Source organism: Geotrypetes seraphini, chromosome 8 (genome assembly GCF_902459505.1).
Source record: "Geotrypetes seraphini chromosome 8, aGeoSer1.1, whole genome shotgun sequence".
Classification (NCBI taxonomy): Eukaryota; Metazoa; Chordata; class Amphibia; order Gymnophiona; family Dermophiidae; genus Geotrypetes; species Geotrypetes seraphini.
In genome coordinates, this window is record NC_047091.1 from 151,180,808 (window position 1) to 151,208,556 (window position 27,749).

Consider the following 27,749-nt stretch of genomic DNA (forward strand, 5'->3'; position numbering starts at 1 on the left):
TTCTTTCATTCCAAGGAACTTTTTCCTTCTTGTTTGCTTTGTTCTTTAAACATAGAGATTTTCCTTTCCAAGAAGGAAGTTTCTCCCTGCCTAAAAAAAAAAAAAAGGCGAATGAGTGCTTCCCTATCTTGTTGGAACACAAATGTCACAAGAAGTGTAGCACATGTAATAACTTCCTCTTGAGAACTTTCTAATATATTTGAAAGGTCCATAGGACTCAAAGTTGTTGCCTGAGGTTGAGTCTCAGGGTCAGAAGAGGAAGATTTTTTTGAGAACGCCGACAGGAAATATATTTTATGTAAAGGTGGAAGTCCTTCATCCGGATATTTAAACATTTCTTTCAAAAAATTATAAAATGTTTCCTTAGGTGACATTTTCAATATCTTAGGAAAGCTCAATAACCTTGACCGCCTTTTCATAAAGGACCATTTCCATTAAAGTTCTGAATTTAGGGTCAGTCAGAAAGGATGGAGTTAAATGCCCTTTCATAAAAGAGTGTTTTCACCAAGGTTCTGGTTTTACTACTACTACTGCTACTATTACTAATTATTTCTATTAGTGCTACCAGATGTACCCAGCGCTATGCAGAGTCACGAAGAAGACAGTCCCTTCTTGAAGGAGCTTACAATCTAAAGCAGTGGTTCCCAACCTTGTCCTGGAGGACCACCAGGCCAGTCGGTTTTTCAGGATAGCCCTAATGAATATGCATGAAGCAGATTTGCATGTCTGGTACCTCCATTATATGCAGATCTCTCTCATGCATATTCATTAGAGCTATCCTGAAAACCCGACTGGCCTGGTGGTCCTCCAGGACAGGTTTGGGAACCACTGATCTAAAGTACTTGTGATAGTACTGGTAGAGTTTGCAGCAACAATTTTTTGAGACATCTGCTAGGAGTAGGAGCAAGTGGGGTTTGCTTCTGCACCTTAGGTAGGCATGGTGTGGAGGGGACTCTCATGACTAGGGTGTCTGTTAGGTGTCTATCCTTATTGGTGGGGAGGGTTAAAGGAGGTAGTTTTGTTCCAGGGGATAGAAAAGGATCAGAAGGGAGACTGTTCCAGTGGGGAGAGGGATTGGAAGGGTTGAGATTCCCTTGAATAGTATGTGGTTCTTGGCAGATATTCAATTGGGGCCCCAGGTGAATATTAGTGAGGATCAATAAGCTCCCTTAGCTTATAGGGGTCCAATGAGCCACCAATATTTGATACTGGTGCCCAGACTTGGCCCAGCATTGGTTTTTCTTAAAATTTATATTTTAATTTTAATACAATATGTTTTTACGCATATGATCAGGCAAATCAGGTAAAATTACATTTTCAAAAAGCAATGCAAAATAATTCCACATCAAGACAGGAAAGGAAAGAATACTTTTAATATAATCCTTTAAACCTATAATAATACCCTCCCATCTCCCACTGAGAAAAATAGTGAAAAATTTAGCCAAATCATATCAACTTTATATCTTATTTCCCTGCCAAAAGAAATCTCTCTAATTGATCAGGTTCAAAGAATATATAACTCTTACTTTCAAAAGTAACTAAACACAGAGTAATTTCAAATAAAATGTTCCGCCTTTTGAAATTAGCTGAGGTTTCAGAGCCCAAAAGGCCTTACGTCTCAGCAGGGTAGAACAAGCCACGTCAGGAAAGAGTTGAATTTTTTGGCCACAAAAAAATAATATCTTTATTACAGAAATATGCTTTCATTACCAAAGTTTTATCTAAATCCGACAAGAATGTAGCTCTTTTAGAAATCTTCCAAAAACGCTGTGAGATTAGGGGTTTCAGGGCCTCTCAAAACATCAGTGGCCCCTTCAACACACACCATTTTTGTCTTTAAGGAAATATAATATATTCTAGAAATCACAATTTCTCTAGCATTTGGAAGTTTCAGGATATCTGAAAAATACTGTCTCAGTAATATTTCAGAAGATAAGAACATAAGAATAGCCTTACTGGGTCAGACCAATGGTCCATCAAGCCCAGTAGCCCGTTCTCACACTGGCCAATCCAGGTCACTAGTACCTGGCCAAAACCCAAGGTGTAGCAATATTCCATTCTACTGAAACAGGGCAAGCAGTGGCTAACCCCGTGTATTTATCAATAACAGACTATGGACTTTTCCTCCAGGAACTTGTCCAAACCTTTCTTAAAACCAGCTACACTATCCGCTCTTACTACGTCCTCTGGCAACGTGTTCCAGAGCTTAACTATTCTATGGGTGAAAAAAAATTTCCTTCTATTGGTTTTAAAAGTATTTCCCTGTAACTTCATCGAGTGTCCCCTAGTCTTTGTAATTTTTGACAGAGTGAAAAATCGATCCACTTGTACCCGTTCTACTCTACTCAGGATTTTGTAGACTTCAATCATATCTCCCTTCAGCCTTCTCTTTTCCAAGCTGAAGAGCCCTAACCATTTTAGTCTTTCCTCATACGAGAAGAGTTCCATCCCCTTTACAATCTTGGTCGCTCTTCTTTGAACCTTTTCTAGTGCCACTATATCTTTCTTTAGATAAGGAGACCAGAATTGAACGCAATACTCCAGATGAGGTCGCACCATGGAGCAATACAGGAGCATTATAACATTCTTAGTCTTGTTAACCATCTCTTTTAAATAATTCCTAGCATCCTATTTGCTTTTTTGGCTGCCGCCGTACATTGGGCGGAAGATTTCATAGTGTTTTCTACGATGACACCCATATAATAAATGGGTCATAGGAAAATTCAGGAAACATACATTTTTCGCCCTAATTTGATTTTTCAATCACTTCAAGTTTCCTGTGCACTAATAAACTGTCTTAAACTGATGGCTTTCAAATTCCTAATCTGTGTAACTAAATCACTAGTTTGTTCCTCTAATTTCTTTGATTTAAGATCTAATTCTGTAATCTTCTCAGCTGCTATATTGATAAATTATCCTGAACCACAGCACTAACTTTATTTTCAATGGTGGAAAAGAAGATTTGGTTTTACAAATAAATCTTTCTAATATTGACCTTGGCCCAGAATGATTTAGAAAGACAGAAATGGTGCAGCCATGAAGGGGGTAGAAATGAGAGTAGTGGTATTTATTAGCTAGCGTGATGCATTAAAAAAAGGACTGAAGGTAATACCATGGTTCATGAGAAGAAGTTAACAAAAAAAGGTTAATACAGGAAAGTGAAAAGACTGGCTGTGTCACACGGTCTGCGGGGTGGGTAAGCTTCCATGAACTTTCTCAAGAGTGTCATGTGGTCTTGTGTTCTGTTGCCAGACCAAATGTCGTGCTGGCTAATTTACAGAATCTGTGTTTTTGTTTGCAAAAAAAACAAACAACTGTAACAAATATGAATGCTACTGTTTCTTATGTGGTTATAGTCATGGTATATCTGCTTTCCAGTGTCATAATTCTTTTGTTGAGTGGTGAAATCCCTCAAAGCCCTTTGCCTTAATCTGTCTAGCATACCTCTGTTATGACTTGGCAATCCAGGAACTCCTGAATGCATCCTCTGGCTCTTGAAATGACAAGAAACGAAATGCAAGTTGGCCTTCTGCTTAGAGCTTAGTTTTTAATTACTCGCTGTCCTGTTATGAATCATTACAAATTGGAGCAACTGAGTGGGGAGGCTAGTGAGCAACTGTGACACTTGCATCCAGCCAGACAGGTTTTGTTATGAGAAGGTTTAATCCCTTTGTCTTCATCCATTTTCAGATTGCTCAAATTATGTAGCCTTCGGAATCCCAGCATTATAAATTTCTGTATGTTTCTCTAAGGAGTTAAAGTAGTGTGACTGCTGCGTTAGTCCACTTGAATGCACCAAAATAAAATTGAACAATTAAATAATTTTATGGCTTGGCTCATGTGGACTGGGCACTTGGGCACATACGCATGTTGTGCCTGTCTTAGAAAGGTCACCAATAAACATTTTATATAGAGGCCCTTTTAAAAGGCATTAAGCTTGTGAGAATGGGCTACCACAGAAATGCGTGAAAGCGTTTTGCAGTACTTTTCCTACTTGTGCACTAGTAATGAGCACTTTATTAATTTAAAAAAAAAAGTTTTTGGGGAGGGCGTGTCGCGAGCAGAGAGTGGGTGATCCTACTTTATCTAACTTGCATGCTATGCTACTGGATAGCGCAACATTAACATGGGAACACCTAACGCCTCCCGTGTTAATTCTGCGCAGTTGCCACACACTGACTTTTACCTTGCAACCAGTAGTGAATTTTCTCACAAGTAAATATGCTTGCCAAAAACGTAAGTACCAATTTCTCTCATAAAATAGTCCATACTATTAAAAGATTTCTTCCAGATAATCAAAATTAGGCCCTCTTTTACTAAGCCGTGGTAGAGGTTTCTACCATGGGCGGGGGCGTTAAATTCTCCAGCGCTGCTCTGACGCTCATGGGAATTCTATCGCAGCTTAGTAAAAGGGTGGGTTAATGCTGTTATTTATCTGTATATACCATGTTTCCCTGAAAATCAGCCCTAGCATGATTTTCGGGGTAAATCTTAATATAAGTCCTACCCCCGAAAATAAGCCCTAGTCGCCATCAGCAGCAGCACTTCCCCCGCCCACCCGCCGGTCACCCCCCATCCCATCCCTGCTGACCCATCTTTCCCTCCCATCCGAACCGCGAGACAGGAATACCTTATAACAGCGTCGGCAGCAATCTACACAGGCTGCTTCATGGCCTTCCTCTGCCGCATCACTGATGATGTCATCAGCAACGTGGCAGAGGAACATCCGGGAGATAGAAAGCCGCGAAGCAGCCTGTGTAGATTGTTGCTGATACTGTTATAAGGTTATTCTTGTCTCGCGGTTCGGATGGGAGGGAGAGATGGGTCGGCGGGGGTGGAGTGGGGGGTGACCGGTGGTGGGCGGTGGGGGATAGAAAGATGCTACATGGGGGGATGGGAGAAGGGAGGCATAGAAGCTGCAAGGGTTCTGCTGCACAGGGGGATGGGAGGGAGGGAGGGAGATAATATTCAACGGAATGGGTGAGAGGGGAGGAAAGATGCTGCACATGTGGGGGAGAGAAAGGAAATAGGAAGAATTGGGGTGGAGGAGAGGAAGGGAGAGATGATCATTACATGAAAAAAATAAAACATCACTGAAAATAAGACCTAGTGCCTTTTTTGGGTCCCAAATTAATGTAAGACAGTCTTATTTTCAGAGAAACACGGTAGTTGCAGAGCAGCAAGCTCACACATGCAGGAGACAGGACTATTCGTCCAACTTCCATCTACAGTACTGTGATCCTTTCTTCCTTCTACCACGCCGCTACCTTCACCAGCTAATAATGGCTTTGGATCCCTCCTTCTCTTGACTTTGTCGTCACCCTATCCTTAAATTAATTGCAGCTTTCTTCCTCTCCCCTAATTTATTTTTAATGTACCTCCTTCAGATCTACTGTATATACCTCTCCGCTCGGTCAAGAGGTCTTTGACTTAAGTTATCCCAAGGCCTTAATTGACTTCTAACGCATCCCTACACTGAAATGTCTCCTTAAAATTCAGAAACTTCAGAATGTAACGTCTAATGTATTGTCTTACTCGCTCTGCCCTGCAAAGTTCCACTGCAAGGCCCGCCTCAGATTCTGTTTTGATTTAATGTATTATTCATTTCTCGCTGTAAGTCGCCTTGATTCTTTATAGGTATAGCGCGACACACAAATAACAGATTAGATTTTGCCAAAGAAACTGATACTTAAGATTTTGGCAAGCATGTAGCATTTACTTTTGAAAAAATTCCCTATTGAACTGATGACAGTTAATGGTAATTTTTGTAATTTTAAATAGGTTAGCACTTCTGATGGTCTGACGACTCCCAGTTACACATGTAACTTGCAAAATACTGTATATTATGTGTGCCCTGGCCACTTTTGGAGATGCTGAGTTTTGCTAGGTCTACGGTTGGTGGGCACCGAAGTGAAAGGCACATCAATGCCAGGACACATTGTATTCTAGGACAGAATCTGGATGCCCAGATGCCACCATAGAATGGGTTCTTACCGTGCAACACCGGAGCATCAAAAATTACAAAGACTAGGGGACGTGCGATGAATTTATAGGGAAATACTTTTAAAACCAATCGGAGGAAATATTTTTTCACTCAGAGAATAGTTAAGCTCTGGAACGCATTGCCAGAGGTTGTGGTAAGAGCGCATAGTGTAGCTGGTTTTAAGAAAAGATTTGACAATTTCTGGAGGGAAAATCCATAGCCTGTTATTGAGAAAGACATGGGGCAAGCCACTGCTTCCCCTGAATCGGTGGCATGGAATGTTGCAACTACTTGGGATTCCGGAATGTTGCTACTCTGAGATTCTAGAATGTTGCTACTCCTTGGGCTTTTGCCAGGTACTAGGGACCTGGATTGGTCACCGTGAGAACGGGCTACTTGGCTTGATGGACCATTGGTCTGACCCAGTAAGGCTATTCTTATTGGTGCTGATTATTTCGAAGGAGGCAGTGCATGCATATTCATTATGGATATTCTGAAACCCTGACTGGCTGGGGGTTTCCACAGGACTGGGTTGAGAAGCTCTGACTTATAGTATTCTAGGATTATGTGCTCAAGTGTGAATCCGAGCCACACTCTGCCCATGTGTACGCCCAGCTGTATATAAAACATGCATATATTTACAGAATAGCACTTAAGTAGATTTTCTGCATTTACACATGTGTGTTCTGGCATTCTAATCATTTATGCACGCAATCAGTATAGATCAGTTAATGTCTGGCTTTAAAATTACCCCATATATTCTTTCTGGCACTAGCACGTAACATCCGCACCTGTGTGCCTTCAGAGCCTAGGCACATGCTATAAAGTTATCCTTCATGTAGACAGGTGAGAGGATACAGAAAATAATTATGGGGTCTTTTACTAAGGCGAGCTAGCCAATTTAGCATGTGGTAAGTGCTAATGTGCCCATTATATTCTATAGACGCATTAGCATTTAGCGCGCAGTAAATCGGCTAGCACGCCTTATTAAAAGACCCCCTTAGTGATTTGTTATTCAGACCTCCTTAATACTATCTCTGTCACATTCATATTTATTCAAGGCAGGGAACAAAGAAACATACTTAATTGAATACGTTGTTTTGTAATATTGATAAAATGATTTAAATGGATTTTATGTGTACTTGTAACTCGCCTAGGTATCGGGCGGGAGATAAATTTTAAAATAAAATACAAACATATGCTCTAGGTTGCCAGGATACATCAATCCAATGTGACTTCAGTAAACCAACCAGATACTTTGTGATGGTCGGCATATCAAACTACAAATAAACTTGAACCTTCCAGTTTGTGAGGTTCGTTTTAGCGCTTGCCATCGGATTTTATATGAGCTGTTGATAATCAATAATTGGCGTTAATTAGCACGCCTTTGGGTTTATACATGGATCCGCCCTGCGCCCGATACGCCTAAATTTCATAGTGTGCCACTCAAAAGGGGGTGCGACCATGGGAGGGGAATGGGTGGGTCAAGGGCTTTCTCAGAATTTAGGTGACATGCCATAGAAAAGGTTATTTACGCACCCAACCGCCATTAGTTGTGTATCGGTACTGAACCAGGTTTCAGCAGTACTTGTGCCCAAAGTTAGGTGCGAGATCTGCCGTAAAGCCCTGATTCTATAAACGGCGCCTGAATTAGGCGTCTAAATTGGAGCCACCTTCAATTTAGGTGCCTAAACTTAGGCCCCCCTATACAAAACCATGTTAGGCTTTTATATCGCCGGCTGCGGCGGTTTTAGCTCCGACGCTCATAGGAATTCTATGAGCGTCAGAGCTAATATGGCCATGGCTGGCGATAAAAAAAAAATTTAACGCAGCTTCGTAAAAGGGGGGAAGGGGTAATTTTTTTAATCGGCTTAATTGGCACTGTTAATTGAATAAAAACAATAAAAAAGAAAAGACTGCAGAGAGATGTACAAGGTGCAGGAATCTTTATTAAAAGTCTATAAAAAAAATTGTAATCTATAAAAATGACTCATATGCATGGGGTGCGGACCCAACATAAGAACATAAGAATTGCCGCTGCTGGGTCAGACCAGTGGTCCATCATGCCCAGCAGTCCGCTCACGCGGCGGCCCTCTGGTGAAAGACCAGCGCCCTAACTGAGACTAGCCTTACCTGCGTACGTTCCGGTTCAGCAGGAATTAGTCTAACTTTGTCTTGAATCCCTGGAGGGTGTTCTCCCCTATGACAGACTCCAGAAGACTGTTCCACTATGGTCCGTGTTTCGGAGAAACACTCCTTCCTCAGGGTTCCGGGATGTCAGATGTATCACATTTGGAGAGTCATGCGGAGTACACGTTGTTGTATAAGATAGCAAAAATTTGTATGTCGAAGATGAGAAGTTCACCTTCCGGGCTGATGTACAATGTGGGTACTCTTTCAGTATCCACATTGTGCGTCAGCCCGGAAAGTGAACTTCTCGTCTTCGACATACAAATTTTTGCTATCGTATACAGATTCCTGCACCTTGTACATCTCTCTGCAGTCTTTTCTTTGTTTTTTGGTGTTTGCCCTTACTGCAGACCCGTTGGGTTTTTCTTTGTTTTGATTTACAAAACAATATAATCTAAACCACAATTTAGTCAGACCAACTCACAGATACAAAAGGCGAAGGGTAAGAACTACAGTACCAAAAAGGAAAGAAACATAGCAGGTAAAAACATGGGGAAAGGAATTTTCAAGTCGTTCTCAAAAGGACGGTTGTATATTGTAGGCGGTCTTAAATAAAAATGCCTTTAGTTTTGATTTAGGACGTACCAATGATGTTTCTTCTCATAAGTGAACAGGAGCAGCGTTCCATAGAGATGGAGCTGTGACTGAAAAAAATGGTTCTGCGCATCGTATTAAAATATGAATTGCTCGTCCCCTCTTCCGTGTCCGTACCCGCACTCTAAGGATTTCTCAAAAGCCCAGTCGAATTCTCAGGGTATTCCATCATGCAGTTCTTTTTCCCTTTCAGTGGCAAGGATAGAGTCACCTGTAGATTTTTTTTTTTAAAAAAGGCTTTTCCTGTAGGCTTAGAATGGGGCCTCCATCTGCTTGTTGTGGGGAGGAAGGGAAGGAGAGAGGGTGTGAAGATTGCTATTTACAGAGATTTTATATTAGCTGCATGTGTGCAACAGAACCCAGTCTATTTTCATGTCCCAAGAGGAAACACTTTATAGTCCTTGGCAGCTATTCAGCCTGCTAAATCTTAAAGTTTTAATCCTGCAAAAGAAAAAGAATAACAACAATGAAATGACTTCTGTAGCTAGTGACATAAAATGCACGGAATGGCATTGTGCCAACAACGTAATCACGTGACTCAGATTAGGGGGATGGGTCAGGTTTCTGTTTAGCTTTGATGCTTCCCTTGCACTGCCCCGAGGCACTTCACTGAGGTTGTGGTTTTCCACCTTGAAAAGCGGAACACTAGGCTGCTTTGGCAGGGAGGCTAGAAAAAGTAAGTTTTAGAGTCGCCTCTGCATGCCTACAACTGCAGTAGGGATTGTGGTGAAATACTTGTGTTAAAGCCAGATTTAATAATATTAACTTCAGTTTGGCTGACTCCGTGAATTAGGAGTCACGATGCAGATCTCTGCCCTTAGGAGACCTGGGAGCGCTAAAGCAATTCTTCTGGCATGGATGATATTGAATGTTAAAAGATATATACAGAGATGATGGTTTTGAAAGCCATTTCCATAGTTTAAAAATACATTCTTGTCACATGGAAACAGAGATGTTGAAAATTGCCCACTTTCTGTAACATAAGAACATAAAAATAGCCTTACTGGGTCAAACCGTGGTCCAACAAGCCCAGTAATTCAAGTCCCTAGTACCTGGCCAAAACCCAAGGAGTAGCAACATTTCATGCTACCAATCCAGGGCAAGCAGTGGCCTCCCCCTGCATGTTGTATCCTGTTCAGCCTGTGAAACCTGCATGTGAAGCCACACATATAGCCTACTTCTGCACCTACAACCCGCATATATAGCCTGATATCACATATATAACCTATCACCGCGTGAATAACCTTCTACCGCATGTAAAGCCCTCAACTACCCGATACGACTTACTTCCCTCTACACCCCACACAACATGGCAATTTTTAACAAACACCAACTATTCCTAGGAATATTTTACCTAATATGCTCTAGATGCTGGGGCAATGAAGATAAATCCCCTCAACCCATTCACACTTACCCCTCTTGGCACAGACCAACCAAACTAACCAAATCAACAAACTCCCCCCAACTCCAAAAAAACCTTCCAGAACAAGGCCCACTTCTAATCCCAGTGATAAATACCACCCGCAAACCATACAGAAACAAGACCAATAACAGAAACCTAAAAAAATTAACATACTCTGAAACTCCAAACCCAACCAGCCACAATAACATTAAAGGATACTATCTGAATACCCGTTCCGTGAGAAACAAAGCACATATAATATACGACTGGATACTACAAACACAACTGGATTTTCTGTTCCTGACAGAAACATGGCTGGTCTCTGACACAGACGCTATCATGAAAGAAATCCTACCACAGGGATACAAAATACTCCCACTATCAAGAAGCTGGAAAAAAGGAGGTGGCCTAGCGATTATACTAAAAGAACCCTTTAACTACACTAAGACAGACTCCAAAACTTCAGAAAACCTAGAAATACTAACCTGCAAAATCACTAATGCTCAATTAGAAGACTCATTGACAACAACTCTATTTTATATCCCTCCCAAAAAGTGGTCAAGTGCCAGAGAAGAATTATTTGAATACCTAACCGTTAATACCCTAAAAGGCCCGTACAATCTACTACTAGGGGACATAAACATTCACTTAGAACAAAAGGGAAAGCCAGAAGTAACCAAAATCGCCAACTTCCTAATGTCACTCGACTTCCCTATTCCAGACACAGAAATAACTCTTGAAAAAGGCCACAAACTTGACATAGTTACCTTCTCTCAAAAAGAAATCCTAGACCCCAAAATACAATATTATACAGGGTCCTGGGAAAAATGCATCTGGTCAGACCACTATATTGGCAATTTCCACTTACACTGGCAAAAACAGAATTCCCAGCCGAAACACAAAAGCAAAAACTCGAAAACAATAACCAGCCGAGGTATTATAAACCCAACTGAATTCTGGGCCCACTGTGAGCTTCGCCCTACAACCAATGAAATACAGGAATTCCTTACAAGATGGAAAAAGTTCAGTAAAGAACTCTTAGACCAAATAGCTCCTTACCAAACATACAAAAAGAAAGACAGATCAAATGAATGGTTTGACTCAGAATTATTAACCAATAAACAGGAACTAAGAAAACTGGAGAGAATCTGGAAAAAAACGAACAAAGAAACAGATAAGGCAACCTGGAAACAGAAAATGAAAACATACAAAAATATGATCAGAGAAAAATGCACAAAACACTACGCACAAAAAATAGGTACAGAAAAAATAAACAGCAAAGAATTGTTCAAACTAGTAAAAACTCTAACAGACACAACAAAAATCCTGAAAAAGGATAATGAGAGCACCCCTTCTGCCCAAGCCCTAGCTAACTTCTTTAAAAACAAAATCACAGACCTAAGAGCAACTCTACCCACACCCACAAACGATATCCTCCATTATCTCGAACCCCACGACCAGAATACCAGAGCAGACATGACCTGGGACCACTTCGAATTCCCAAATTGGCATCAGTTCCTAAATTTATTCAATAAATACAACAAATCAAACTGCCTACTAGACGAATGTCCCCCTAAAATCATGACAATTGCCCCACCAGAATTCAAAATGGAACTATTCACTTGGCTAACAACGGCCCTTACAAACGGAACACTAAACAAAGACATGGGTCGCATACTGATTACACCTATCCCCAAAGATCAGAAAACCTCTACAGCACTGACATCCAACTACAGACCCATAGCAAACATTCCCCTCTTCACAAAACTACAGGAAAAATTGGTCAACCTCCAACTAATAAACTACCTAGACAAATTTAACATCCTCAGCGAACATCAATCAGGTTTCAGGAAAGGATATAGCACAGAAATGGTCATAGCCTCCATACTAAATCACCTCTATGATCTCTTCAGCAAAGGCAAAAGCGCACTGATTCTGCAACTAGACCTTAGCAGTGCTTTTGACCTAGTAGATCACAAAATTATGCTACTATGCCTTGACGCAATGGGAATCTCGGGAAAGGTAAAGAAATGGTTCCAAGAATTCCTAACAAGCCTACCGAATAGCTAGCAACGGAAATCACTCCAACCCATGGAAAAACCCGTCAGGGGTACCCCAAGGCTCTCCTCTATCACCTACATTATTCAACATCTACATAGCATCCTTAGGTCACCAACTACAAAAATTAAACTTAAAACACTACATATACGCAGACGATATATTACATTACATTACATTAGGGATTTCTATTCCACCCTTACCTTGCGGTTCAAGGCGGCTTACAAAAGATTTATAAACTGGGTTACAATGGAGGAACCGATGATAAATTAGGGTGGTAAATAGATAATTTCGGGCAAGGATAGATACAGTTTACAGGAAGTGTGTAAATGGAGGTTACATTAGTAGCATAGTTGTTATTGCTGGTGTAGTGAGGGTAGATTTTTGTCTATTTTGGCGTTGTTAATAGTAGGTGAAGTTAGGGCTGATTTAGGAATTTCTTAAAAAGTATTGTTTTTATTTCTTTTCTGAATGTCTTATAGTCTGATGTGGTCATCAGCAGGTTAGAGATCCTGGTATCCAGTTTTGCGGCTTGAGTGGCTAGGAGGCCGTCATGAAGCTTTGATCTTTTTACTTCATTGATCGGAGGAGGTATGAATGGGGAGTGCGCTTTTCTGTGCCTGAGTGTGGTTGCTTGGTTGAGGCAGTTATTCAGGTAAGAAGGACTGTCTCCATTTAGGGATTTAAATAGCATGTAGTAGAATTTGAATTGTATTCTTTCTTGGATTGGTAGCCAATGTGAGTTGATATAAGCTTCTGTGATGTGGTCATATTTTCTCAATGAGAAGATGAGTCTCAAGGCTGTATTTTGGATTGTTTGAAGTTGTTTGATCATAGTAGCAGGGCATGGGAGGAAAAGGATGTTGCAGTAGTCTAGCAGTCCTAGGATTAGGGATTGTACTATAAGCTGGAATTGATTTCTTTCAAAGAATTTCCGTACTTGTCTCAGATTTCTCATGATTGTGAAGGATTTCTGGATTGTTTTGTTTATTTGCGGTTGCATGGTACAGCATCTATCTATGGTCATTCCTAGTAGTTTTATGGTGGATTGGATGGGATAGTTGATTGAGTTGAGTTCTAAATTGGTTGAGGTTTGGATTTTGTCATTTTCGAAGAGGATGAATTTAGTTTTGTCTGGGTTGAGTTTAAGTTTGTGATCTTTCATCCATAACATAACTGTATTAAGTGTTCGTTGTAGGATGTTTGGCATGGTGGGTTTAGGCTAATCATAAGGTATGAGGATGGTAATGTCGTCCGCGTAGCTAAAGGTGGCTATACCTAGATTGTTCAGGTGTGTTCCGAGAGAAGCAGTGTATAGGTTGAAGAGGGTGGGGGATAGTGGGGAACCCTGTGGAACTCCGCAGGGGTTTGACCAAGGTTCTGATTTTTCATTGTTTGATTTTACGCTGTAGGTTCTGGATTTTAGGAAGCCTTCAAACCAAGAGTATACTTTATCAGAGATGCCTATTGCGTCCAAGATTAGCAGAAGGATATTGTGATCAACTAGGTCAAAGGCTGCAGTCAGGTCTAATTGTATAAGGAGCATTTTTTTCCCTGTACTGAGGTGTTGTCTGATTGTGTCCATAAGGGAGCCTAGGAGAGTTTCTGTGCTGAAATTTGTTCTGAAGCCAGATTGCGTGGGGTGGAGTAGGTTATGGTCATCCAGATAGTTAGTGAGTTGTTTGGCTACTAGGCCTTCTGTAAGTTTGACGTATAGTGGTATAGAGGCAATAGGTCTGAAGTTGGAAGGTTGGTCTGGTGGTCCTTTTGAATCTTTTTTGATTGGAGTGATGATGATTTCGCTGAGTACAGTGGGGAAAATGCCATCTGTGATCGTGGATTGAATCCATTGTAGAAGTAGTGTACAGAATTTTACACTGGAGGTAGTAAGGAGATAAGAAGGGCAGTGGTTGTAGTCACAGGAGGCGTGGCTGTATTTTTTGTAGAGGTTATTGAATTCGGGCCATTGTATGTTGGCGAATTGAGACCAAGTTCTGTCTGCTGCGGTTGAATATTTTTCTGTGGGGTGAATTGTGATTATGTTTGGGTGGGATGGGGTAGAATCGAGGGTGGCTCTGGCATTGGTAATTTTGTTCTTGAAGTGGTCTGCCAGGAGGGTAGCAGATGGTGGTGGGGTATTGTTTGTGGTTGTGTAGGGTTTGGTGTCTGTCAGATCTTTTAAGATTTGGAAAAGTTTTTTGGGGTCTTGGGTTTCTGTGCCTATAATATTTGTGTAATGAGTTTTCCTCTTGTCTTTTAGTAGTCGTTTGTATTGTTTGATGATGTTTTTCCAAGCAATTTTTGTTTGGTCTAGGTTTGTTTTTCTCCATTTTCTTTCTAATCTTCTACACTGTCTTTTGAGTTGGAGCAGTTCATTGTCAAACCATGGGTCTGATCTTCTGCTGGTTCTGGTTTTGGTTTGTAGTGGGGCTAGTTCATCAAGGATGTTGGGGGACATATGTTTCCAGTGAGAGATGAAGTTTTTTGGGTCTTGGTTTTGGATTGATTCATCTACTTTTGACCAGAAGGTGGTTGGTTCGGTATATTTGCGTGAGGTGTATGTTATTTTTTTAGATTGAGGTGTGGTTTTGAAGTTGTATGTGAAGTGGTCTGACCAAAGCGATGGGGACCAGGTTCCTTTGGGGGTTTGAATTGCTGGGGTGGATGGTTGGTGCGTCATGAATGCTGCAATGTCCAGTTGATGACCTTTTTCATGTGTGGTTTGTGGGTTTAGGATTTGGAAGGACAGGGCATTGAGGAATGATAGACAGTTTTTTGCTGGTGTGGAAGTTGGGTCTTCTAGGTGAAGATTTAGGTCTCCTAGGATAAGGTTGTATTCCGCAGTTAAGGAGTTTTGGTAAATGAAGTTTTCAAATTCCGGTCTCACTGTGGTCCAGTTGCCTGGTGTTATATAGCAGAGCATGCAGTTTAGTGAGTTTATTAGAGTAGTGCTTGTGAGATGGCATCCTAATCCCCTTAAATGACATCTGAACTGAAATTATAGACAACCTCTCACACACAATGATAGAAATCAAAAAATGGACCACCAACTTCAAACTGAAATTAAACACAGAGAAAACAAAAGTCTTCTTGGCAAGCCCCAATGACAAAATAACGAGAACATCATTAAAAATAAATGACCACGAATATCCGATTTCCAAAACCATAAAAATTGTGGGTATCACACTAGACACGCACTTGACCATGGCTGACCACACAAACTTAACAGTGAAGAAATGCTTTTATACACTATGGAAGCTAAGGAGTATTAAAAAATACTTTGACACAACATCCTTCAGGTTACTGGTGCAATCGCTGATCCTATCTACCCTGGACTACTGCAAGATCGTTTACCTGGGTATCCCACAAAAAACAATAAAGAAACTGAGATTAGTACAAAACACTGCAGTTCGCTTAATCTTCGGACTGAGAAAAAAAGACCACATTAGCCCATACTACAAAGAACTGCACTGACTACCAATGGAGGTGTGAATACAGTTCAAATTTGCATGCATCTGCTTCAAACAAATCTGGGGCCTAGCACCTTCCTACCTGCAAACACACTTCACTCTACACAACCCCACACGAACAACCAGAAACAAAAACATCTTCGCCTATCCTAAAATCACTGGCTGCAAATACAAATCCTTCCTTGACAGAACCTTAATGTTCCAAGCTAACAGACAACAATCCTGGCTGAGAAACTACATAAATAAAACCAGACAGACCTACAACGCATTCCGAAAATCAATCAAAACCACTCTGTTTGACAAATTTATCACCTAAACAGACTGACCTTCGCTCTACGCATTTATCCCCTATAAACCCGAAACAATCTCTCTGGCAATCCCAACCCCCTCTAACATCCCCTCCCCTCTCAACCCCGCTTACATTCCCTCCCCCCCTTTCTTCTGCAACATTCCCCTAACACATTTGTAATTCGCTGAATGTCCAGCCTTCTTTCGATGTGACCCGCCTAGAAGTCGTCTGACTATGGCAGTATAGAAAAATAAAGTTATTATTATTATTATTATTCTCAATAACAGACTATGGGCTTTTCCTCCAGGAAATTGTCTAAACCTTTCTTAAAACCAGTTAGGCTATCCGCTCTTACCAAAACCTCTGGCAATACATTCCAGAGCTTAACTATTCTCTGAGTGAAAAAAATATTTCCTCCTATTGGTTTTAAAAGTATTTCCCTGTAACTTCATCGAGTGTCCCCTAGTCTTTGTCATTTTCGACAGAGTGAAAAATCGATCCACTTGTACCTGTTCTACTCCACTCAGGATTTTGTAGACTTCAATCAAATCTCCCCTCAGCCGTCTCTTTTCCAAGCTGAAGAGCCCTAACCTTTTCAGTCTTTCCTCATACGAGAGACATTCCATACCCTTTATCATCTTGGTCACTACCAACATTTTTCTACTGTGTGGGTAATTCCAGCTTCTTTGTTTGTAGAACTTAGCGGGATGAGGGATGTTGCTTCAGATGGAAGTATTGTCTGGAAAAAGCAGGGGACAATTGATGCAGTTAAGTTGTTGGTAATAAACAACATTTGCACACAGTGGCATAGCGAGGGTGAGAGGCGCCCCTCTCCCGTCCTCTTCCCCTGTACCTCTGTAACGTTCCTGGCGTGAGCAGCAACCCCCAAGTCGCTGTTGCGCCAGCGTCGGCTCTTCCTCTGACACCACTCCCTAGGCGCGGGTCCATAGCAATATGGGTTGCTGCTTGCGCCAGGAAGATTACAGAGGTATGGGGGAAGGGAAGCGGCACGCATGTGCAGCTGTGGGGGGCCGGGGAAGGAGTGGGGGGGTGTGTGTGGAGAGAAGAATGGGTGCCTGCATCCTCACCAAGATGCCACTGTCTACATATGCACTTTTCAATAAGCCATTCAGAGTGTAGTATTCAAATCATTCACCAATCGGTGTCTCTATACCATTGTCTTATTTGGGACATTGTTGAAATCTAAGAGTCCGATTGACACACATAAAAGTAGACCTCTTCTGATTATGACGGGGGTGGCCATGCAATTGATAACCAGAAACTGGAAGAACTGGGATAGATTAAATTTTGTCTTTTTTGGTGCGAAACACTTTGTATTATAGGTATGAAAGAATGAATGCAGAACAATTGGGAAATAATGAAAGGTTTAAAGAAATATGGGGTCCATTGGAGGCTTTTGTTAAACAAAAGATTGATTGACTTGATTAAACCCTTAATTCCTAGATGATTTCTACACACATCCAGATAGGGAGGGAGGGAAGGGGGGGTATAGGGTAATTTGTCTTAATAACTGTTTGAATATAAGTGCTGTAATATGTTATATCTGATCGTATATTTGTTTGCACTTTGTATAAGTTTTGAAAATGAATAAAGGTTTACAAATCATTCACCAATCATTTGTTAATTTATTTATTTAAAAATTTATATACCGCATACAGCTATGCAGTTTCGATATCACATACATAAAATCTTGTTTCCCTACGATTATCACATATAGCATAGACATGTCTACAACATCATTAATCATTCCTGTTATAAATAGGGATAGAGCACAAATTCAATCAATTCAGAAATACAAGCAAGCTTTAAATCATACATTGCTGTCCCATAAAATTCTAAAGGGCGATTATCAACTGAAATATACCTTAGCAGAAGAAGGCATTGGCAAATAATTGAGTTTTCAGTATTTTTTAAAATTTATCCTCCCCATACAAAACCGTAGAATACCAGGCAAGGCATTCCATAGTTCTACGCCAGCCACAGATATAATTGATTCTCTGATCCTAGCATGCATAATCAACATTCTACACTCCAAACTTAATTTCATCCCATTTATGTCTCTAACCTCTCTTCTCGGTTTATAGATCTCAAAGTTTCAAGTTCAAGTTTCAAGTTCATTGACTTTTAATATACCGACCATCAACAAGTATCTGGCCGGTTTACAATAAAAATTTTAAAAAAAGATAAATAATTAAAAAATAATGAAAGTGCAACCAAGGACATTAACTGGACAGACTTGAAAGTGAGGGAAAAATGGAAAAAGGAGGGGGATAGTTTACATGTTAGAAGAAAAAAGGAGAAAGAGGGAAGAGGGTTGGACAGACTTGAAAGTGAGGGAAAAAGGAGGGGGATAGTTACATGTTAGAAGAAGAAAGGAGAAAGAGGGAAGAGGGTAAAACATATGGGGTGGGATTGCTTTATAAAAGCGGTTGGCTGAATAAGAAAAGAAGGAATGAAAAGAAGAATGAAAAAAAAAAAAAAGATGCTCCCTAAACACAGGAAAAGGCGTCGCTGAATAAAAAAGTCTTCAGGCTTATCTTAAATTTATCAAGTTGTTGTTCGAATCGGAGTTGCTGTGGCAGAGCATTCCACAAAGTTGGAGCTACTACTGCGAAGTTTATTTTGCTAGTGTAAAAAAAATCTTTTATGGAAGGAATTAACAAGACTTTCTGATCTGCTGACCTCAGTATACGTGTTGGGCATTGTGGGATGAGAAGCTTATCGAGATATAAAGGCTGGTGGAAAAGTTTTATTTTAAAGGTCAGCAGAATGGTTTTATAGGTGATACGGTGTGTAATAGGGAGCCAGTGTGCTTCCTTCAAAAGTGGAGTAACATGGTCAAATTTGCCAGTTTTATAGATGAGTTTTATTGCTGTGTTTTGAATTAATTGTAAGCATCGGATTTCTTTTTGGGGGAGTCCGTTGTAAAGAGAGTTACAATAATCAAGGTGGGAAATAACTAAAGAATGAATTAAAATTTTAATTGCATCTGTATCTTGTAAGATCTTTGGGGAAGCATAATACAATATCTGATATATAATCGCAACAATCTTAAACTGCACTCTTTGTTCCATAGGTAACCAGTATAGTTTCTTCAACACAGAAGTTATATGGGTACTCCTAGGAACCCCTGTGACTAATGTTGCAGCGGAGTTGATAAGCATTTGCAAAGCCCTCAACTTCCCTTTCACAACTCCTAAGTATAGTGAATTACAATAATCCACCCTACTCATCACTCCAAATAAATCACTTCAGACCTCGGCGGTGTTGCTGCAATAATCAATCTTTGCCATGCAGACTTATCACATCATTATCATCATTGGTCACATACCCCCCCTCCTTTACTAAAGCATAGCGCGGGTTTTAGCGCCGGCAGTGATGAGCGCCGGAGCAGTTACCGCCGCTGTCGGCGCTAAATCCCACACTACGCGTTAGTAAAGGAGGGAGATAATCTTATTTTTGGTTTTCAAACTGGAGAAAAAAAAAATCTGAAATCTTATAAATAACTTTTGTAATTCTTTAGCTTAGTATAAATAAATAATACTCATCTTTTAAATTAATAACAGCTAAGGGAACTCATTCCTCCAACATAGACTCTCTCTTTCACTGTAGCCTTATCAAGGATATACCCCTGCAAAAAATTTTGGTGGCATTAATCAAAGCAAAACTAACTACATAGTATTTTGGGGGATTACGGGGACAAACTTCAAGTTTGATAATATTCCCTACATAGAGGGACATAATAATTTAAAAAAAGGGTCTTAATCTCCTTTTGGCCTAAGGCCCCAAAGTAGACAGCAGGGAAATGTTCATTCTCAAAAAAAAAAAGATTTGAGGAATCACAGCGGGAGGGATTGGGCATCTCTCCTGCCGGGGAACATTGCGGGAGGGTTTGGGGGATCACGGCAGGAAGGATTGGGCATCCCTCCTGCTGGGGAACATTCCGGGAGGGTTCAGGGAGAGATTGGGCATCTCTCCTGCCAGCGATCATTTGGGGGGGGGGGTCACGGCGGCTTCGGGCAGGAGGGACTGGGCCACTGAGCTGATCACAGCAGCCACAATCAGCTCAGTGGCCCGATACAGAACTTACACCTATTTTGACTTGGTCTAAGTCAAAACGTATAAGTTCTGTCCAGGCAACCTGTCAAACTTTTTGATTATGACTGCTGGATGACTAAGTGTAGGTTAGCTCATATCCTGCCCACCCGCCTTACCCACTCATCCAAAAATGCCCCTTTTCGCTCTGGGCGCACAGAGGCAGGAAAAAGGCCTAAGCTGGTTTTAGATACGTCTAAAACCCTGTTCGATTATCGATACTTGGACGACATGTCTTTTTGATCATCCAAGTGCCGATTTAGGCGTGATTTTAGATGTTTTTAAAAATGATGATGTACCTTATCGTGGGTTTTTTTTTTTGAGGGGGGTATTGAGGAGCAGCTGCAGTCAATGCAAAACAATACAATAAACAACTCAAAGAACCATCAGCAGTTACCTTTATCTGCAGGAAGGATGGTTAATTTTCAGATGTGATTATTCCCCTGGAGAAGCCAGAGGGTCTGGATAAATAGCCAGCATTTAGAAATTGGCATTTAGAAATTGTTGTGCATGAATACATATAATGAAGGCAGTAGTGTAGCGATGATGAGAGGCACCCGGGGTGGTGGCACTACTCCCCTGCCCTCGTCTCCGTCCCCCCCCGCTCCTCCGATCCCCCCTGCCGCGTGCCCCCTTCCTTTCCCCATACCTCTAGTTGTTCGCTGCCGCGAGCAACAAGAACTTCAGTGTGCGCCTCATGACCCCGTCAGCTCTCCTTCTGACATCACTTCCTGTGCGTGGCACCTGGAAGGTACATCAGCGGGATAGACGACGCAGTAGCGAGGATCACGTTGAAGTTGCTCGCTGCGGTGAATGACTAGATATACGGAGGAAGGGGAGGAGTGGGAAGAGGCAGGGGGGGCGGAGAGGAGGAGGGGTGCCTGCGCCCCCACCAACATGGCGCCCGGGGCAGACCGCTCCACCCCCCTCCCTTACTACGCCACTGAATGAAGGCAAACCGCCTGATATTCAGCAGTATGTAGCCAGCTGGAAACGGCCTCCTAGATGGCTAAATTCTGCTAACACTGATATTCAGTGGGAGATAACCAGCTGTCTCTTGCCGAATATCCTGGTCAGCGGATTGGCTGGAGACAGGCTATGTCACATGAAATAGCCAATCATCGCTGATATTCATCAGGTTGCTGACTAAGTCTAGTAGCCAGATAGACCTGTCTAAAAAGCAGGTCTATCTTTAGCGGCTATACTTTAGTCGACCAGCTGTTGAATATCGGCTTGGCTGGCTAAGTCTTCGGTGGCTGGGCTGAACCGAACCCGGGAATTCAGTGCCGGTGGCTGTATACAAATCTGGCATTGAGTATTCGGGTTTGCCACCAACTGCAGGAGTTAGTTGTGTTGCCTCTCGCATTTTTACAGGATTGTTCGAGGCTGGGTGATGTTGGGATAATCGTGATGGTTGAGTTTAATTATAAAAATATGGAAGGGGGCGGGGGGCTTAGGGCCCTGAAAGATATTTGCAGGGGGTTCAGGGGGGAGAGGACATGTTCGTTAGAGAATGACACGGGGTCAAATTTGTCCCCCTCTCTTTAGGATCTCTCTATTCCGGTCCCATCCCCTCGAGCTCTTTCGAGGCTTGTGCGGTTAAGGTAGAGCTTGCAGGAATGGGACAGGGACAGAACTCACGGGGATGGGATGGGGATATTGAGATCCTGCGGGGACTGGGACAGATTTTTTCCTGTGTCATTCTCAGAGCTGAAGGTTTACCTAGGACATCTAATCTCCTCACACTGGTCATGTGTGCAACCAAACTCTTGGCTGCATTTTAAAATGTATTTTTCCTGCTACATGGGGAAATAATCTGTCTTTAAGCAGTTGTTGGGCGGAGAAGTGACAAAATTCTGAGAACATTTGAAAGAGAAATAGACTTTATTTCCCCTTTAAAGAACAGAGCAGTGGTCTGTTGATATCATGTTAATGATGTGATTTGCCATTTACGGGCATGATGTATTGGGCCCCTGGGGTGGTCATTTTAAAGAGGAAGCTGGCTTTTCATCTGACAAACATACGGATGTAGATTCCAGCCGGGTTTTTTTTCCATTTATAGCAGGCGTTAAATGGAGTCCTTCAGTAGCTCAGCTCATAAAGTGTTAGGCAGCAGTTGCATCTGAAATCTTTTGAAGAAGCACTGAAAGGGCATCCGTAATGCTATTAATAACTGCCTACTTAGAATAGCTGGACCGAAATGAACAAACTGTTCACAGTGTTTGTGGCGGTATTGCTTTGCACTTTCTAAGTTTAGTGTGGAAAAAAGGTAAAGTAGTTGCTTGCTTTACACCAGTGGTCTCCAACTCAAACCCTTTGCAGGGCCACATTTTGGATCTGTAGGTACTTGGAGGGCCTCAGAAAAAAATAGTTAATGTCTTATTAAAGAAATGACAATTTTGCATGAGGTAAAACTCTTTATAGTTTATAAATCTTTCCTTTTGGTCAAGTCTTAGTAATAATATTGTCATTTATAGCTAAAGAGACATATGATCAAGAAACTGTTTTATTTTACTTAAGTGATTATGATAAACATACCGAGGGTCTCAAAATAGTACCTAGCGGGCCGTGAGTTTGAGACCACTGAGTTAAGAGGAACAGTTAATCTGCTGGCTGGGTTGGAGGGCAGAGGGGAGAACAGGACAATCAAGCCCTTGTGACATCACTGATGAGGCTGGCTCTTATTGGTGGAATGAGGCATTATGACATCACAATCTCAGCTCTGCTTCCCAAAGGCAAATAGGCTGTCATGGTTACAGTTTAGCCAGTGGTCTCAAACTCAAACCCTTTGCAGGGCCACATTTTGGATTTGTTGATACTTGGAGGGCCTCAGAAAAAAATAGTTAATGTCTTATTAAAGAAATGACAATTTTGCATGAGGTAAAACTTTTTATAGTTTATAAATCTTTCCTTTTGGCTACGTCTTAATAATAATATTGCCATTTATAGCTAAAGAGACATGTGATCAAGAAACTGTTTTATTTTACTTATGTGATTATGATAAAAAGTACCTGGCGGGCTGCAAGTTTGAGACCACTGCTTTACACCATCTGCCATAAAATCAATCACAGGAATATGTGGTGCATTTTCTAAAACCTCCCGTGTGTCATCTGTCTCGACCAGACTGTAATTGCACTGAGCAGGGATTCTCTTTTAAGTATGCATGTACAATGCAGTGCAGTTTAGCAGTCAATGGCATAGCGAGGGTGAGAGGCACCCAGAGCAGTGGAACCCTTCCACTGCCCTCTTCTCCACCCCCCACCTCCACATGCTCCTTCCCCGCCCCCCTCTTGCCATGAGTTCCGCTTCCCTCTCCCCGTACCTCTGTAGTGTTCCTGGTGTGAGCAGCGGCAGCTCTTCCTCTCACGTGACTTCCTAGGCGCAGGTCCAGGACATGAATGTCGAAGGAAGAGCCGACGCTGGCGCAACAGCAGTTTGGGGGTCGCGGCTCGTGCCAGGAACATTATAGAGGTATGGGGGAAGGGAAATGGCACACATGCGCGGTGGTGGGGGGTGGCGGGGAAGGAGCAGAGGGTGTAGAGGGGGATGAGTAACTGCGCCTTCACCAGGACGGCGCCCAGGGTGCATTGACCCCTCCCCCCCTTTATGTTGCCACTGTTAACAGTTCTTTAGAAATAACTACAGACGGGGCCTAATTTATTTATTTATTTAAATTTCTGAAAGAAGGACCTGGAGGCTGGAACACAGTTCCACCACTTCTTCACAGACTCCAGAGCAGCAAGAGTTTCCTGCTCCAGTCCCTCCCTTTCCTAGCCTGCAGGAAAGAGTGGCGGGGTATGCCTGAAGCAGAGTAGGAGCAGCCAACTCCAGTGGTCTTCACTAATTTTTAAGTGAGGGCCATTTTGGGTCCAAAAGGGCTGAAGGAGAGCCGACAAATATCTTCCTGATGGTGGACATGATGCCAATAATGCTTCTCGATATTCATTTCTACCAGAACACCTGATCTTGGCCACACAGGCCCGGATTCTTGAATCGGCGCAGATTTTCTAGGCGTTGGTAGGCACCTGTACCTTCGTTAAAAATGCTGCCCAAATGGTGTTTTTAACTGAGATTTGAGGTGCCTACCGGTGCCAGAATCGCATCTACATAAGCGCTCCAGGCCGCTGAATGCCAAAGTAGACATGGCCAATGCTGGAAGTAGGGGGCGAGGGCATTGCCAGTGCCTACGTAGGTGCAATTCACACGAAGATAGGCACCAGAAATGTAGGCCCGGAAAACCACGGTCTACATTTCCAGTGCCTATCTTTCGCATTGGCGCAATTCAAAAACCGGCAATGATGCATAATTGACATGAAATTGCCACCGACTTTTAAGGCAGAATCTGGGCCACAATGCAGAACACAGATGAATCCTATGCAATTACAGCACCACAAACTAAAAGTATTAATATACACAAATGAAACCCATGATGCCAGACTCTGCATGCAGTACACCACCAGGCAGGACTATAGGTGGAGGACTCACGCTGCGCTTAGAGAGAACAATGCAAGTATCACTGTAAATCAGTGGTTCCCAAACCTGTCCTGGGGGACCCCCAGCCACTCAGGTTTTCCAGATAACCCTAATGAATATGCATGAGAGAGATTTGCATACCTGTCACTTCCATTATATGCAAATCTCTCTCATGCATATTCATTAGGGATATCTGGAAAACCTGACTGGCTGGGGGTCCCCCAGGACAGGTTTGGGAACCACTGCTGTAAATCATCAAAATACCGTAGCATGCAACCTTATGTGACCTCTTCAGCACACTTCCCCAGGTGTTCACAATTAGAATGAATAACACCATTTATGTCTGACAACTGACTTTTCAGTATTAAAAATAACATAGAAGATAAGAGCAAATTAAGTATTGCCTGGTGTATTTTCTGATGAAATAAAGCAGGGGTAGGGATTCCAGTCGGGTTTTCAGGATTTCCTCAATGAACATGCATTGAAAGCAGTGCATGCAAATAGATCTCATGCAGATTCGTTGGGGAAATCCTGCAAACCCGACTGGAATAAGGCTCTCGAGGACCGGAGTTCCCTACCCCTGAAATAAAGGAATGAGCTACTCTAAACAAAATAGGAAAACCCAACAATGGGTCTGATATCCAAAGGACTGATGTTTCCAGCTTTGAGAGATATGTTCCTACATTGGCCTCTTTGAAAATGTACTAGGGCTGAGTGCCTAAGTTTATACACAGAATTTCACTGGGACCCAGTGTTTTATCTACAAGAGCCATTTTTTTGGGAAAATAACATTATTTTTTGCCTTTAATAAAGCACCTGTATCCAGTATATCATTTCTGCAGTTTCTCCTTTGTTTTCGCTGCCATGTTTAAGGACAGAGTTAACAAGACTCTGGTGCAGAAAACAAAGGGAAGAAAACCTCTTTTGATATCTTTTGTCTCTTGGCTTTGTAGGTTCATACAACACCCAAAGAACTTTGCCTTAATCGCTTCATTTTTGGATAGGAAGGTGAGTCTATCTCCTCTGTTGTTTTTATTGTCATCTATTTTTTTTCCCCCAGAGGCTAGAGCAGAAGCCGGTTTCAGCGTACATTGGCACGCTGGGTTTGATCAGACTGGCGCCTTCCACTTTTACAACACATGGCTCCCAACCTGAGTTAGGCGGGTACTTGTGAATGTTAATTATTGCCAGCACAAAAAGAAGAATGTAAATATGTAAAAAAATGATGTGCCTGAAATTTAAACAGTCACCCCTCTCCCCTCCCCCGACATTTAAACTCCGCAGTAGTATTGCTTTAAAATGATGACTGCGGTGTTTAAAAGGATACTTGAATATGAAGCACCAGCCAATACCTGGCTGCCGATAGTGAATATCTGGGTATAAATTGCCTGCTGGAACTTATCCAGGCAGTGGCATAGCGAGGGTAGGAGACGCCCGGGGCAGTGGGCCCCTGCCCCGCACCCTCTTCTCTATCTCTCCTCTGCTCCTTCTGTGCCCACCTCCTCTCCGTGCCCTCCCTTCCCACCCCCACACCTCTTTAAATCTTCGCCTGTGCGAGCAGCTTCTCTGGCGCTCCCTCTGATGTCACTTCCTGGTCCTGGGACCAGGAAGTAATTTCAGAGGGAGCCAGGCCAGTATGAGCAACAGGCTAAAGTAGTTGCTGACATTGGCAAAGATTTTTTAAGAAGTATGAGTGGTGTGGAAGGGAGTGGGGGGGTGGAGAGGTGCCAGCGCCCCCACCAAGATGGCTCCAGGGAGGTGTATACCTCCACCCCACTCCCCTCACCCCCACCTTACTACACCACTGTATCCATATATGGCTTGAGTGCCTGAATTAGAATACGTATCTAGAGAACTTAGGAAAGCAAAATATCAGTGCCGAATAGCAGCGGAATCTGGATAAGTTCCGACTCCACCTCGGACCATACTGGTATGCATAGTCTGGATAGTGCCAGGGTGGTGAGTAAGGATTTCCAATGGCACTTTTACGGATCAGGTTTCAAGTTTAATAAATTTTGATTTTACGCAATATCCAATATTTCAATGCGTATTACATAATTGTAATATTCAATAAAAACCAGGGATGACAAATACAAATGAGACAAAATTATACAGACAAATCATTATGTTCTATTAATACAAACTGGAACAAGTAGGTAAAGGGTAGAAATACAATTTATACAATTTATAAAAGAAAAGAAAAGAAAAGAAAAAAAGAAAAAGGAACATTTAAGGTTTGTACACAAGGATAGGGTTGTTGCTGCTCCTGCCTGAATAAGTGCTTTTGATCATTGGTCCCTAACCAGTCAAACTAAGGGTGGCAGATCAAGTTCTTTGGGGGGGGGGGGGGGGGGGTTGTGGTGGAAGAGTTCCAAAATGGCCATTTTTTCAGTTGAGATATATTTGCATGCACTTGCACATTCATGAGGATTATCCCGAAAATCTGACTGGTTTGTGGTCACCAGGAACCAGAATTGCCCAAGCCTTGCTTAAACAGTAAAGGGAGGCGAGGGGCAACGGCTCTGTTTGCTGAGAGGGAGCCCTGTGCAGGATGATGGCGTGCTATCATACAGGCCCAAACAGCGGTGTCAGGTCAAAAGCGCGCCGGGACAAAGGCGCGCCCAGACAATTGAGCGCACGCCGCCGCGCCGCTCTAAATTACTGTTTTTAGTGCTCCGACGGGGGGGCGTAGGGGGAATCCTCCCACTTTACTTAATAGACATCGCGCCGCGTTGTGGGGGCGTTGTGGGGGGTGTGGGGGGTTGTAACCCCCCACATTTTACTCAAAACTTCATTTTTTCCCTGTTTTTAGGGAAAAAATTCAGTTTACAGTAAAATATGGAGGGTTACAACCCCCCACACCCCCACAACACCGGCGCAATGTCTATTAAGTAAACTGGGGGGGTTCCCCAACAAAACCCTCCGTCAGAGCCCCTAAAAACTGTAATTTAGAGTGGCGCGGCGGCGCGCGCTGCGCTCAATTGTCGGCGCGCGCTTTTGTCTTTCGCGCCGTTGTCTATGAACCCCAAACAGCAAGCGCCAAAGTCATCCCCAGCCTTGGCCTTGCTCATTCCGGACTCCCCCTGCAGCAGATGAGTCCAAATTTTATGAAACCTTTAGCTGCATAACTTACTGATTTCCATTTAATATTTAATATCCTGCTATAGAGGGAGG

At 42.4% G+C, this 27,749-nt stretch overlaps 1 protein-coding gene across 13 annotated transcripts in view; it reads left to right on the forward strand.

Moving 5' to 3' along the window:
- NCOR2 (nuclear receptor corepressor 2) overlaps window positions 1-27,749 on the forward strand; it is an 844,184-nt gene that overhangs the window by 451,667 nt on the left and 364,768 nt on the right. For all 13 annotated transcript variants that reach the window (XM_033955736.1, XM_033955745.1, XM_033955746.1 and 10 more), the window contains exon 13: window positions 25,529-25,583. In XM_033955736.1, coding sequence (XP_033811627.1) covers window positions 25,529-25,583 — 55 coding nt within the window. The remainder of the gene's footprint in view (window positions 1-25,528; window positions 25,584-27,749) is intronic.